This window comes from Ambystoma mexicanum, chromosome 3q, assembly GCF_040938575.1.
Source record: "Ambystoma mexicanum isolate Mex_15411 chromosome 3q, UKY_AmexF1_1, whole genome shotgun sequence".
NCBI classification, from domain to species: domain Eukaryota; kingdom Metazoa; phylum Chordata; class Amphibia; order Caudata; family Ambystomatidae; genus Ambystoma; species Ambystoma mexicanum.
This window is the reverse complement of record NC_090926.1, coordinates 218616573-218632357: the sequence shown is the minus strand read 5'-3', so window position 1 is coordinate 218632357 and position 15785 is coordinate 218616573. Positions and strand designations below refer to the sequence as shown.

The window sequence follows — 15785 nt, the reverse complement described above, 5'->3', positions numbered from 1 at the left end:
GTTAGAGAGTGACACATAGAGAAAGAGAGAGAGACAGAAGGGGAGAGAGATCGGGAGCGGGGGGCAGTTGAGAATACCAAAATAGATAACATTTGGGTATGCGAGTATTCAATAGAACCGAAAGGAGGCACACACTTTTAATAATTTTTCGTGTAGGCCTTTAATCCCAAAGCACACTACATGATAATGCTCGTATTATAATGTAGTCTTGTAATTTGTAAATTTGGTCCTCGGTTAATTGGTATTTCAGTCCTTGGTCAGGGATTGGCCCTCACAACTCTAGACACAGATATTTAGGACAGTAAGAGGCAGGCAGATGGTGCAAAATGCTTTATTAACAGTGGCCGACAAGTTTCAGGCAGAACTATAAAATATTTTACACATTATAAAAAATGTCTTACAATATACAAAATAAAACCGTGTTGGTCCAAAGTGCTTTTTCTTTTTTTAGAGAAAAAAAGTAGCCACTTGACGCTGCATAAAAAGCGCCCCTCGGTTTTTAAGAATATACATGGCAATCTGTCATAGTGTATTGTTAAAATCACATCAAAATTGTAAACAAATGCAATTTACACAGGTTGAAGGGGATTCCTACATTTCAGTGGCATATTAAATGGCGACCAGCACTAGAGCCGGCCCTGTACATATCTTGAGAGTGCAAAGTTCCAGGAGCTATATTTATTTATTTGGATTTGCTCCTATGTCCAGGTCACATAGGTTTCAAGGCGCATTGCTGTCATTTCTTTACATTAAGTGTAGCCTGGTGACTTGTGGCATCGTGTGAATCTAAGAGGTGTGACCTTTAAATAAGAGGGATAGAAGTCCTCTAGTCTGATTGGGCCACCCATCTTTCCTCCTGGTTCATTATCACACAGACCCGCTCCGGCAAAGTCATTGATGATCAAAAGGGTCGTTTTCCAAAGCAGGGAATGCGGCAACAGTTTTGGCCATTTATTCCGGACTCAGAGACAAGCCTTGCCTATTTGGTACAAAGCCGGCTCCTAGTGACGTCCTGAATGTTGGTTGGTCTGCCATTCTCAATGGCTCTGTATTCAGTGAAACAGACTATTCAAAACTTCCATCAAATAACATATCTATTGCTTGTACCAAGGTCATCCTAAATGAAGTTCACTTAACCTAGTCAGCATGATGGGTGATCCCCCACTCTCTCCTCTCAACCTCCCCCGCACCCTAGTCAAACAGACACACCTTAATGGTCATCAGATTTGTCTTTAAGAAGTGATGGCAATGAAAAGCAAAGTAGCCCACTGCCAGGGGATGCACACTTCATATATAAACACAGCACACCGTTCACTATAAGAGCACATCTCCCCGATCATTATGCAAGCTGAAGCACAGCAGGCATGGCACCTCTTGCAGTTACTTTTATATCTGTTGCTAGTTGCTATGAAGTGGGGTTGCCTTTTGTGTTTGCCTAATAATGATGACAGCGCAGGCTTCAGTCTTGTTCTTTCCAATGTTATGCAAGGGTCCTGACGTCCATGATCAGCAGAGTGGTTCAAATGCCTCTGCTGTTGCAGGCATGGGTAAAGTGATACGTGCTTTCATTACAACACTACACAACACAGCTCCAGTGCTTACCCGGAAAGGGCCTTCTGGGATTAACAATGGGGATTGTGCTGCTGTGGCACCTGATCGCATTGGCAGCGCAAAATACCCCCAAATCAGTGAAATCTTCTAAAAATACACTCCTATGAACCCTTGTGGCTGAGCTTGCTTTTCTTCCTGGATGCTGAAAACGAAGTGAAAGAAGCAGAACATTTCTGGAGCAAAGATCCAACCAGACGTGGACTCCCCGCTCACTGTGCTCAGAGAGGCTCAGCTCCACCTCACCGATGAGGCTCAACAAGGCAGAAACACGTGTGTGGGGTTGCTGTTGGTACTCTTGTTCAGAAGGGAGTTGCCATAGAATGTCGGTGCTGGACTGCTGTGGGCGGGGCAAAGACTGATATGCAGGGATGGTTCATAGTGATAATACCGAATCAAAAAATCTCGAAAACAAAAATCTCGAAAACAAAAGGCCGAAAAAAAAAATATCGAATTTTTTTTTCAATGCGTTTTTTTTCAAAATGGGGAGGTTCCCCCCCAATCCCCCTTTTTTCATTTTTTTTTTATTTTACCCGTTTTTTTTACTTACCTGACCCCAAAAACATATAAATAAATAAATATAAAATTCGATATTTTTTTTTTCGAGATTTTTGTTTCGGGCTTTTTGTCATTCGAGATTTTGTTTTCGAGATTTTGACTGACCACCGCAGGGATATTTCCCATCTGTGAAAGGTACAGTGAGAAAAAAAGCAGATGGCTGCGAACTCTCAAAGTGGTTACAAACCACTGAATAGGTTATCAGGCCGTGTTCTTTCGAGAGAGGGGCGCCTGCTACTTTTTTGGTATCTTTGGCATTAATCCATCAATCAGGCCGCTAGGGGCATTTAGTGATTTTTTTAGGAGACATTTTTTCGCAACTAAAGGAGTTTTTGTGCAGGCTCTTAAAGATTATTTCAACATTTGTGGACTGTTTCCCCTGGAGCTGCTATCCCCTTGGAAGCCATGATGAAAGCCAGCCGCTTCTCAAGGCAGTCCACAAGGCAAATGTGGTAACTTGCTCTTTCCAGGTGCCAGGCAGATGTGGGCAGGGGATCCTGCCCCTATCTACCTTGTGTTGATATTTACCTACGAGTGGTATTGCAACTTCTTGGGTAAACATAAGCAAGCATTGGCAAATGCCAAGTTCCATGAAAGTGTCACTGGCCAATCTAATTGTTGGGGCCCTGGCAACAAAAGGCAAAAGTTGGCAGAACTAAGATGCTCACAGCGTTGTTAACTTTTCTCTGAGAATGGCTGAGGGGCAGCACACTTGCGTGCCATGGCGTGCATGCCAGTAGGACTTCATTCTGCGTAGCCTGTGTGGTCGCTGCGATGCTTCTTTCTATGAGGATACTAGCAAGCTTGAGGGTCCTTAGGATGTATATCTGTATGCCATGAAAAACGGGAGCCTCGTATTGCCCCAAGGTGCATATATCCGTCTTTATGGCTCACAACACTCAAGCAAGCACTCAACGGCTGAGCTCAGCGTTTGCACAGAGACGGGTGCTTGCAATGCGCTCCCCTCTCACCTGTAGGCTACCGCTTTGCTTCATCTGGGTGGGGTTTTTGAGAGTACCAGGCTCTTGATGGTCCCAAGGTTTTCCAATAACAGAAGGAACTTTCCTTAAAGTTTGGTTAGGGCTGGCACAGGAACCTTGATCTAGGGGAACTCCTGGGGTTAACCCTAGATTTGCCTGATGTTGTGATGTAATGTGTGTGGTCTTGATGTCAGAGCCATTTGGATGTTTGAAAAAGCTTTGAAAAATGTACTGCTCCAGCAGTATTGCTTCAGGGGAAGTAAAGTAATATTCTGTATTAATAGTATCTGTATGTGTTGTGTGTTGTGGATTCGTTGATTTAAATATCTAGCAGTATTTTACAATTTCAACATTGATAGGTTAATGCTATTAGATATTTGGGCAGGTATTGAACTGCTTTACTAAATGCTAACACATCTTTGGCTGGGTGGAAGAAGTGTCATTTATTTATTGTGCATTTGTAAGATGCTTATACAGCAAGACATTGTGTTTCAAAGCGCCCATAGGGCAAAGGGAGGGAACATGGGACAAAGGCAGTAGAATGCAATAATGAATAGGATATAGGTGGTCTTACTAGGCCTTGTGAGCATTCGGATTGTGCAAGTGCACAGAGAGGGGGAGCGGGAGGGGGTAAGTGCTGAGGAGACCGTTGATTTGAGGCCAATGGGAACGCTGCTTTCAAACCTCTTGGTGCCTTCAGAGTAAACAATTTGCAGCACCCATTGGTGTAGCGGCTTCAGAAGGGGTTGTACCCTCTTCTAAACAAGTGCGGCGGCCTCTTCAGCAGTCTGTTGGAAGCCAATGGCAATGCGAGGCAGAGCTAGTTCACTATGGGGTCTTCTTTCATTTTTGCAGCACTCTTTTTGAAAACCAACCCCAGTTGCTCCCTCCCACAAGCAGGGGGCAGAGTTCTCAGCTCGCTTATATGTTTGCAGAGCCACGCATTATCCGAAGGTTTGCCTATTGTAGCCACACCCAGAGGCACGCATGGCATATCCCATACTGGGTAGCTGCTTGTTTATATAGTGACATACCACATTTAAAAAGAAAAACGGAGATGTAAAACAATCCTTGTTTTAAAAAGAAAAAATGTTAGTGCAGATCCTTTGTTCTAAAACTTTCAAGAGTTCGCTTGCAAGACTAACAATAGACTCCAGAGCTTGGATGAATGCTGGGCTCGTCGAATGAATTGCCTGGTAAAATTCAGTCACGTATTCAGGATAACCTCAGTGAAATTAGTAGATATGCGCAAAACTGCTCGCGTAATGCGTTCAATGGAGAGTCTTTGCCTGTTCCACCTCTTCTAGGATCCTGACTGGAGTTTGCGGATCAGTGGATTGGCGGGCCCTGTCTAAGTTCAGGGCCAAGGATTTCGCAACACATTCCGGGTTCCAATGGGCACGTAGCCTGAACAAAGCCCTTGGCCTCCTGTGCGCCAGTGAAGGTGCACTCTCCCCTTGCATCACTGCGGCCGGTCTTGGGAAAGTCCCAGCAAGTGCTGAAACCAGAATGACTCACAGGGGAGAGGACAGCTGCTCGCTGAGGGGGAATAAGGCAGACAAGAGGAGCGGACACGTCACCCAGTGCATGTCCTCGAACCCTATGACCATCGAACCAGTGCTTGGAGACTTCTTTTGTGGGATGTTTAGATCTCATGGTTCCATTTTGGAGGCCACCTCTTCCCCAGCCTTCGGCTAGGACTGTGGTGGAGTTGCCAGTAGGGAAATTGTCAAATGTCTTCATAGTATAATGCATCCTAAATGGTCAAGGCTGGGGCAGAGTCCATCAAATTTCAGTTTGCTGTGAAATTAGCAGAACCATTCAGCTGTCTAACCTTTATTGTGCAGTGGTTCTGACAAGGCCAATGATTCAATGAATAAGGTCCTCTGTGTGCTTTAATTTATTTTCTCTCCATGCATTTTAAGCTGAGGATAACTAATTAAGCATCTTTATAGTTCAACTGAATTTATTGGGTGTCTGTACCTCGGAGGGGTGTGGGTAGGACAATTGTTGTTTCATGTTCTGCTGCGCCTGCCACATACCCAAGTAATATACGAGCAGGTCTGTTTTCGTCTCTCTGAATTGTAATATCGTCTCGCCTTATCCACCCCTTACACTCTACAGTTTGGGGCCTGCCCCGGCTGTCGCCAAAACCTCACAGGATCTCGCAAACAATGTGCACAATTATAGCCTGGAAACACTATACAAGTCAACTCTACACCTTGCGCAATGCTTTCTGGAAATGGGTAGTTAGAGTCATCATGTCATCTTTCATATTGTATTCTTTGAGGACCTGTCACAAGACAAGGTTGATCCTCTGGAAAATCGCAAATATTAACATTAGTGGTTTCAAAGAAAACAATCAAGAAAGGCACAGATTAAAAGTTGCAGCGCTCCCCATCACAAGTATGTTGCAGGAATCCAATGCAGGGTTTTCCGGAGAGGTTTGTATGGTGGACATGGTCACAAGCTAAGATCACATTTTGTCAGTTGTATCTGGATGTGGGAGGGAGCAACAATTGAGTTAGCATCAGTGGATCTTACAACCACAGTTTCACTCGTTGGTTTGGACAAACACTTCAACCTTTGTATTAAGACATGTTTTTGCCTGCTAGAAATGGCTGAAGGTTCAAAAGTGAACTCACAGTTCTCTGTAAAATGGTGAATTGAATCCTGGTTCTGGTTTCTGATTGGAGTACTGGGGCCATTCTCCACACTTCTGAGGAATATCACACGCTGGGCTGCCAGTTGGATTTGATATTGTCTTGGTTCCAGCAAAATATTGGACACAGACAGCCAGTCAGGTTCCAAAGCATCCATCAGAATCCATTGAGGTTAGGTTTCGAATGTAATGGATGGTGATCCTTTAAATTGTAAAACTGCCATTTCTGAAACTAACTCTAAGTACATTACATGTTTTGTATTGTATTGAATTGACTATTGAGATACTACGTTTGTGGTGTGCTCCCATTGTCTGTGAAATCACTGGGGATTGAGTGAGTGAGAGAGTGAGTGAAAAACACTTATGACGCACACTTCTCGGAAGGATCTCGTGATGCCGATGACCTTGCTCTGCTTTGTAAGAAATGGTGAACTTAGAGTTGCTTTCTGAAGACTGCAAAGCCTAAGGAGGAAAGTCTGTGAACATCTAAGGGAGTGGGATCCCCATATTTCTATGGCTTGAGCGGTGAACCACCGTCACCCTCGGAAGCTCGATTGAACTTAGGCTGTTCAAGCAGGAGCTTGCCACTGTATCAAAGTGTTGCGTGTTGGAACATATTTCTTAATTTTTGCGAATTGCGGACGAGGCCAAACTGGCTTTAAATTACAATTGATTTTTTATGAAATAGGCTTCTCAATATGGTCTTGTTTTTTAAAGTTCGAAACCAGACAGACTGTTGCATCTGGCACTGATGAAGTTAGGGAAGTAGAAACATGCGTGGGCCAGCATACAGAGCATTGGCGCAATCGAGGTGCGTGTTGATGGAAGCCCCCACCAGAAGTGTCCCGTGGGTTAAGGGGAGGAGAGACGTGATTTCCAAAGATTATTTAGCTGACAAACAGCCACTCACAGCCAAATCAATATATTGAGGGGGCATAGGAATATCTTGGTGAAAAGAGACCTCTTTCTTTATGTTGAGTAAAGGGTCTAAGCACTTGGACAAGAAAGGCAAAAGGTGATATTTTCTTCAAGGACAGTCTGTTGCATGTCCTGAAAAAGGCAATCTCATTCTTGCTCTCGTTACGCTGAAGGTAGATCGGCTTCGTGCTTTACTCAGACATATCTCAAGATCTAGGCACTCGCCCTCTGCCCCACTGAGTTTGATGTAAATCTGTGTATCTTCCTCGTTTGATTGCACATTAATGGGCTGCAATAACGAGGTGTCCAATGGGAATTAAAGAAAAACAGTGAGAGTGGGGAGACCTGGGAGGTACCCCTCTCTCACTGAAACAGCGGCACAGTGGATTGAAAGAAGCTCAATTTAACATACTGGTATCAGTCCTGCAGAAAGGACAGAAACCATCCAATGAACCATGTGGTGGCGTTGAAGGCGAGTCCCATGGTAACGATTTAAAAAGCTGCCATCATCCATTTGCAAAGCATCATTCAGAATTCCCACCAGGATGGTTTCAGAAGCACGCCCCGCCAAGGTGGTCTCATTACTGTGCCTTGGGCTAAACCCTGATTGGGTTAGTGAAAGTCTGTCATGTAGCCCTGAAGGGAACAGAAGGTGTACCACCGTCGCCTTCCGCATGAGGAAGTGAGGACAGGAATATTTGTGATGGGTCTGCAGTTAGAGCAGAGGTTTGCATCAAGGTGCGTTTTCTTCCAGAAGAACGGAGTTGGCCCCAATCTATAGAGAAGCCGGGACCTGACCTACCATAAACCTCACATCTAGGAAATCTTCACAATGGGACAAAAAGTGCTTGTACATGTCTCAAAAATCAGCTGGGTGCTGGATCATTGGTGGAGTTAGTGGTTTTCAGGCTGCTCAGAAGAGAAAGTCCATCCCGCTCATTCGCTAGCGTGAACATGAAAGCAATCTGCGCCTCTATCAGGGAGGCTCAAGGTAGGATGCATTTGGCACGGCTTGAGGTTGAGCAGTCATGCCCAGCTTTCGCCGAACTGTGTCAGTGGTCTGGATAAGGAAAGAGTTGAGTTCCTCACAGAGCCGAACAGAGCGAGAAATATAGGGTAACAGTTGTGTGTGTTTAGGTTTGGGGCGAGCGGATTGAAGAGGGGTTTAGAATGATTATATAAGACCTCAATCGAGTTGGTCCAGAACTGTTGTTTGGCAGAGAAAATGGCGTTAGTTACATTGTTTGGCATCATGTCAGAACTTGATTTATTATTCGGAAATTGAGTCATGCTGCTTAGTTTCAGCCATTCGGTTGCCTTGTTTCTTGATTTTGTGATCTTGATTAAATCCAGGGGTGTTGTGTGATTGACGTCTGGTTAGCCATAGCGGGACTCTATTATCCAGGAGATTGGCCCATTCATCAAAGTCTATTTGAGAGAGTCTCCATGGGCTGCGGCACCATCTGGGGTAATAAATAGAAGAGGGATGGTGATGTTGCTCAGTAAGGCCGCTTCGGTTATAATGGATATGGATTTCTTCATCACTGGGGTGGGTGTTGACTGATGTCTGTTCCATCATTCTGAGCTCCCTATTGCAACATTAGGAAAAGAATCATCTAACCAGAGAACAGAGGAGGATTGGAGAATGTTAATTCTGAAAGTGTGATGTAGATCAAATCCAACGTGTGTCCCTTACTTTGTGTAGGACCTGTGAGAAAACCCATCAAGGTAATTCACGAATGCAAATCATTTATTTATTTATTTAACATTTATAAAGCGCTCACACAGCCCGCAGGCATCGAGGCGCTGTTACAGGGATTGTTGTTTTTTTTTTTATTTTATTTTTTTTTAGTTGCGTAATTGTGTTTTTTTTTTGTTTTTTTTGTCTTAGTTGCGTATTTATAACGCGCTTAAACACCCAGAGGTTTTTAAGCGCGGACCCGGGGATCGAACCTGTTGTTGCTTCGTGTCGTCTTGCTTCCAAGACGCGCACGCTGCCGCTGAGCAATCCTCCGTGAGTCAGAGGGGTCATCAAACCAAAGATCTAGATGCTCCAGGATGGAAATGAAGGGGTAGTGTACTATGAGAATGGTGACGATTCCAGGAGTTATTAGATCTTAGTTGCTAAGAGGAAACTGCAATCTTCAGCTTCGAAAGCCATTTAATAATTGGTCATTTAGTGCTGTAATCAGGGGTGGAATGGGTGAGAATTTGACATTAAGGATAAAGTATCTCCATACCCCCAAAACACATCGTGATCCCAGCTTTGCACTAGTAGGAACATGCTAGGGTAGGTGGTAGGTGACTGTGCTGTGTTTTGGGGGTATGGAGATACTTTATCCTTAATGTCAAATTCTCACCCATTCCACCCACCACCTACCCTAGCATGTTCCTACTAGTGCAAAGGAGGGATCACGATGCAGTCATGTCACCTCACCCAAATCATTTGTCAGGTCTGTAACAGCATGAGGACACAAGGAATGATGGGCACATAAAACATGTCATTAGTAGTATTGCTAATATTGTGTATGTTAGTTCCGGTAGGCGTCCGCAGGATATACAGCTCACACGACCAATCAGCAGCAGCATTACTTAATTACATCCTTGGAATGCATTTGAGGCACTGATGCTCTTCCTTCCTCCAAACGCTGTGGAGTCGACTGGTGTGTCCAGCAGGGAGTCTATGGTTTCACGTGGAGGGAAGGAGGAAAATAACAAACATTGCATTGCTTTTATGCTTTCTATACTTTCTATGTGTCTTAGAGGCAATGGTCCACATCCTTTCATATTGCACATCCCTGGGAAAAGGGAGCCCCAGGAAAGTCAGCCTGCCTTTGAAACAATCCTACTGCAGCCTCTATTCTTCGGGGTTACTCAAAGGTACTTGACCATTGAGGCTTCCTTATAGTGGTAGTAGACACTTGCAAAAGATAAGTCTGTGGTGCATGGTTTGCAAGCTTTGCTTCTGAGGCCAGCTGTTCTATCGCGGTCTTGAGATGGCGAAGGTTGTCATTGATAAGGCTGCACAAGGATGGCTTTCACTTACAACCCTCCAGCGATTCGTACCCTGGTGAGGAGAGCTGTGAGTAGCATCCCATTGACCCTTTGAATGTAGATGTGTGTTTGTGCTTGCTGGCCATACCACAGATCCAGTCAGTGAAGTCAGGGCCTATGATTAATGGCGGAACCCCTGAATACTGATATTTGGCTTCCTGGGTTTAATTTCCAACTTCCTAACCATGTCCAAAGCCATCCTGAGCATGTTCATTTTTTTGACTATGTGGTTCAAGTGCATCAGCCATTTTAAGCATTAAGAATCTGGCTTGGTCCAGAGGAAGCAGAAGTGATGCCCGTGTGAACATCAAAGCGTCATTCATCTGGCGTTGGTCACAATCACCATGTAATAAATACATCATTTTAGAATCATCTTTCGGGGTGCTCCATCCGCACCCCAAATATCCTCTGCACTATGCATGAATGTGCAGCTTAGCTTAGATCCATCAGAAAAACACGAGCCAGAATAGTGGTGGACTTCATGGCACCACGTTCAGAAGGAGCTCTTGGCCAGATCTCTTTGGATATATGGGGCTCAATGACACCCCGTTTGTGTAGCCATGGTGGGAATCTGGGGGTTCGAGATCTGCCAGGCTGCTCTCTGAGTTCCTGTCTGGGCTGGGCGTCCTCGTGGGGCTCTCTTCCACGTTCATCGGGGTGCCACTAGGATCCTCCTGGAATTCGCTTCCCTCGTCTTTCCTGCAGTAGGCGTAGCGGTGGTTCATGTGCTGTGAGTAAGAGCCCGAGTGTGAGAAGCGCTTCCCGCACTTATTGCACTGGTACGGCTTCTCCCCTGAGTGGAGTCGCGAGTGCTCGATCAGGTGATGCTTGTGCTTGAAGGCCTTCTGGCAGATCTCGCACTGGTGTGGCCTCTTCCCTGTGGGAAGCAAGGACATTGTCTTAGGATTGGCTTTCGCATTGATGACATCACATTTAAAAACATGTCAAGCCCCAGATGCGAGCATTATGAAAAGCTTTGGAGCTTTACTCCCCGTGACACCAAACAATTGCAACACCAAAATCTTGAAAACCTTTATGACTCACTGCAGCGATCGATAGTAATCACATATTTTTAATAGTTTCTGATCTGCATTATACAATCAAATCTAATTTTTAAAGAGTGCGCGTCACACGTCTTGCCGTGTCATAGAAAGGTGTCACGTTTACACAGTTCGACAGTATTCCTTTTATGCACCATTGCCCTAATTCATTGGCCTTGGGGGCTCATTGTTTTCAAATGTGCAGGCAACACACAAATGATTCAGCACTTACATTCCCCAGACGCTTCATACCACAATCCTGTCATTGACTGCCTTTTCCCTATCAACAAATAGATCGGCCACCATTGGTTGGGAATTGAACTTTAATAAGGGTGAGTTCCTATTGGTAAGAAGCATCTCCCCTCCCGACATATAGGTGTTGATCGGTTGTATCTCAGACACACACATCACACACAGAGTTTAGAGTGGTTTTCATCATCCTAGGATCATACAGTCTTCCTTTCAGGGATGTTGTGCATAGTGTTGACTATGCAAATTGACTCAGTGCGGAGCATCCTACACGTATTGTAATAGGTTGCAATGCTTGCAAAATTCATTTGCTCACGTGCTCCCAAACATTCAACCATTGGAACCGTCTGAACTGGGCCCCCCAGCTTGCATTAGCTGTGGGCCAATGAGCATATTGTTTTCACAACCGCTGGTAATGGCATCGCTCAGTCTGACTTGCTATGCATCGGCTAGTCAGTTACAGTGAGCCACTGCACTGCAGAGGGTCCTGATTCCTTTCAGGAAACCCCAGGATTCTCTGCACTGGCCCACATGCTCTGGAACTCTCTCCCAAAAGACACTGGATACATTCAGCATCGTCTCAAAGACAAGAAACAATTCAAGGCCTGTGTGTTTTCCCCAATGAACATCTTTAACATTTGCAGGTCCTGTTTCCATCAAGTACACAAATCTTACATTGTTACATAATAACAGAACATAGTATGTCACAGAAAGCAAATAAAACTGATGAGATATGTTAAGACCATGCAGAAGGAGACAACACCTGGAATGAGGTCCTCAATTATGTCACAGTTATAGGTTTTATTTCGAATCCAATTTTCTCAACATGTTAGCCTATTCAATTTGGTGCATTACTTTTTAATTTATGAGATTTTCAAGTTATAAATGTTACTGTGTTTCCCTTACCAGCACTGTTGGATGTTTTTTTTAATTCTCTGCCCTGTTTTCAATGACAGGTGGTCCCCCCGTATCCCTGGGCTAAACACAGGTAAATCTCCACATTTGTAAGCCTTCTTCATAATGCCATTTTGGACTGTGGAGATACCCCAAATTATTATTTCATAAGGTACGATTAAGCCAAATAGCTGATGAAATTACTAGAATTATATGAAAACTGGGTTAAATATGTGATGACAAGAAGAATTTAAAAAATAAGAAAATTGAGCTTTTATATTGCACTTCATTCATGCCGTAGACCACTCACTTAGGGCCCGATTCATGGAATTATTTGCGCAGGAAATAGGGAACTTGCGTGCCAAACTGCGTGTGAAATCCTGTTTGGCGATCCATGGAATTGAATGCGTGGGACTTCACCAGGATTTGCGTGGAGTTTGAGCAGGCTCGGCACGTCTCTGCGTGCCATTGAGTGCCTTGCGCAAGACACCATGAGCAGCGTGGGCGTGGCTTGCGCAGAGGGCTGGGAATGGGGCAGAACACAGAAAATGGGAAGGAACATGCAAAAAAGTGTGCGTTAGGAGAGACGGCCCGCGGTCAATCCCTCGCATGCCCACAATAGCACCAAATGACATGTATTCATGGAACTGGGAGTGCAGCCTCTCGGCAGGGAAATGGCCACGCAAATCCCTTCGATCTCTATGCCACCCGAAGGCAGGTGCAAAGACACTTGTGCAAAAGAATCACAGTGTGGAGTTTGGTTTGCATGTCAGATTTAGGGGTGCGTGTATGCAACCAGGGTTCCGATCTAACTTAGGGGTGCGCATATACGGTGTAACAGGGTGCAGGAACGGTTTACGGGTGTTGGCACGCAAACCCGCCAATTTTCAGAGTTTGACCCGAGTTATGAAGTATCACATGCATGTTGTCGGGGTGCCAGCAACAGTTAGGGAGGATCCTGGATGCAGGTCTGCTTGTGGGAGACCCCACACACTATTTGAGGTATGCCTGTATTTGCACCCAGGGGCGCATGCCAAGGTAGCTGCTCTGGCTTTTTATGCTTTGCGTGAGGGTGTATTGTGGCGTTCCGGGCGCGACTTGCGAATACGGTTACTTTGCGCAGTAAATTCCATGAATACGCAGGGCACACATTTTTTATTCTGCACGCAGGCTTGCACAGTGTTGTTCTCGGCGCGTGGCAATTGCGGGAGAAATGCACACTTTTCCATGAATCGGACCCTTAATGCAGGACCGGGATTCACACCCGTGCTGCTCTATGCTGTCTTGTTTCCAATACACGCATTGCCCCTGAAACATCCTCCCAACATGCATTTGGCAATGGACAAAGTATATAGATTAGAAAACACCGGTCTACTATCAGGGTCTCGCAGAAATACATTTTCCAAACTTGAACTGCCTATAGGTCATAAGGGCAATGCCCGAACCAAAAAATCAAAATGCTAATGTGCGCCAGTTATTGGGGTCAATGTGCGCCAGTATTTGGGGCCAATGTGGGCTAGTTTGATGAGCTAATTCACTATGCAGCAAGTCGTTTTTAGCCTTGTTGCTGAAATGATATTCTTTAAATTTCCCAATTTGCATTATATTGTATCAACAAACTTCCCCTTGGGTATTATTCAACCAGCCTGTCACAAAAGGAATGAATTGCTATTTGCAACGGTGGGCCTACCAGAGACAATGGTATGCCCCAGACCGGCCCTGCTGCGAAGCGTATTATGATCAGTGATAGGAACACTTAATAGGTCAGAAAGAAAGCCAGTGCATCCTGGGACTGCTGGGTGGGCAGACAACAGGAACTATGACATGGCAGGGGCTAGGTGGCATGATCGTCTGTCAGCTTTGGGCAACCCTGAAAGGGGTGATCCCTCATTATGCGTTACACACTATAGTGCATGTGGAAGCGTCTAGCTCCTATGGAATCCATCCGCTACAGGAATCCAGAACTCTAATCCGAATTTACAAAATGACATTAAAGGCTGCAAACATTCTCAGCCACACATTCACAGCAAGAAGCGTAAGCACGAGCCACGTTCAGCGTGCATGCATGCACCATGGGGAAAGTGGGAAATGCCACATACCAAGAAGAGTGCGCCAAAGGGCCCTACCGTGTTTTGTTGGTTGATTTCTAATCACCTTTCGCAACACTCCTTGGCCCCAACTTTCTTACCTCACTTTGTGATTTCCGACATTACAAAGCTCATTTGGAATGCATACTTGCCTTAATTATATACCAACTGGTCACTGCCCGACATCCCACTCCTAAGCTCAGCTGGTGCTTGATTAGGTGTTGTTATGCTAGGCGTTGGGCAACATTAGTATGATCAGTATTTTCACTGGCTTTTTTTGGTTGAGGTAGGTACACCGCTGCGCATGCTGCTTTCTTGGATGAGGACGCATTTCTAGGCATGGCATGCCCTGTTGCTGACTCTGTGTTTTGTTAAAGCGTCCCTGGAAATCTTTCATAGAACTTTCTAGATGTCGCATGCCTAGTGCTAGAAGATCATTCCGTCCCGATGTTCTGTACCAAACTGCAAATAATAACCCGCGCTGGAGGAGCAGCTCACACCGGACATTACAGATCCTGAGATCTCTGCCATTGCTCTGTAGGCAGCCAGCTACTCACCAAAAGCTGCGGCCCCGGGGACCAGTGGAGTAACTTTGTTCAAAATGTTGGGGATCATGACACCTAAAGGATAGGGCCCCTGCCAAATGCAGCACATTTTCCGGCTCGTGTCCCGATACCTGCGGTTTGGCTATCCAACGAGTTTCAAGAAGGGGGCTATGGGCTGTGGCACGAGATTCTCGGCGCACTAGGTCCGCGCTTAGAAACCTCTGGGTGTTAAGCGCGTTATAAATAACCTATCATATCATATCATATGGAAATTCTCCCTGTCCCTTGCTTTCTATTTGCAGTCATTTTAACAGACAATCCTAAACTGCACAGGCCTTAAGTCCCCCAGAGTGTGTATTTATTAATTTTTCTGGTTTACTTTTTTATTATCCAAAAACAACCCTGCACACAGAGCTGACATGTTTGGCTGGCAAATCTAGTGGTCTGGGAGGCTCGGCGTCTCCCTTGCAAGCTCACCGGCTCTGATATTGGAGCCAGTACCGTTTTTCTCCCTATAGGGCAGCTGTGCCAAGGCTTCTTAAAGGTAACTTTGGGTGATGGCAGCCCTTTGAACGGTGTATTTCGTTCAAGGGAAAGTGTCTGACTCCGGGTGCAGCCTCTAATGAGGAGCTCCCCTGAGTTGAAATCCAAATGTTGCAAAGATAACTAGATTTGATGTTCCCAGTTGCTACCGGTCCCCTGTCCCTTTAAGGCAGAGCCCCACTTTTGGGGGTATGCCGAGTTACAGAGGGTCAAGGTGAGGAGTGAATGAGGAACGTGCCAATTCCAGTTTGAATCTAATACAGAAAAGTTGAGACTGTTTCCCAGTGGAGAAACTTTGCTGAAAATGTTGGGGGGGACATGACCTCTGAAGAAAAGGTGCCCCATTCAAATGAATGGGGACAAAATAGTGTGCCATGAAAGTTGGGGACAAACACCCCCGTCCCCCTCTAAAATTACACCCATGCTGTTTCCTCTCCAGCTCTGCGTCCTTAATTCCTGGCCCGTTACGGGAAACAACTGGCAACGAGGATCGTCTCCAGCAGGCCGGAGTGCTGCAATCCTGACGGCTGGTGATCCCACCACGGTGTGGCTTCCTGATTCCAAGCACAGCATCCACGCACTGTTGGCTGGTGATCACGCCACGTCCTCCTGAGTACAGATGTGTTGCCCGTGATTCCAGCTCCGAC

The 15785-nt window shown here is 45.5% G+C and overlaps 1 protein-coding gene across 2 annotated transcripts in view; it reads right to left on the bottom strand.

Moving 5' to 3' along the window:
• Positions 1-315: 315 nt before the first annotated feature.
• LOC138582341 (zinc finger E-box-binding homeobox 2-like) overlaps positions 316-15785 on the bottom strand; it is a 363618-nt gene continuing 348148 nt past the window's right edge. For both annotated transcript variants that reach the window (XM_069653583.1, XM_069653584.1), the window contains exon 8: positions 316-10657. In XM_069653583.1, the coding sequence (XP_069509684.1) occupies positions 10260-10657 (398 nt within the window). In that variant the 3' untranslated portion in view covers positions 316-10259. The remainder of the gene's footprint in view (positions 10658-15785) is intronic.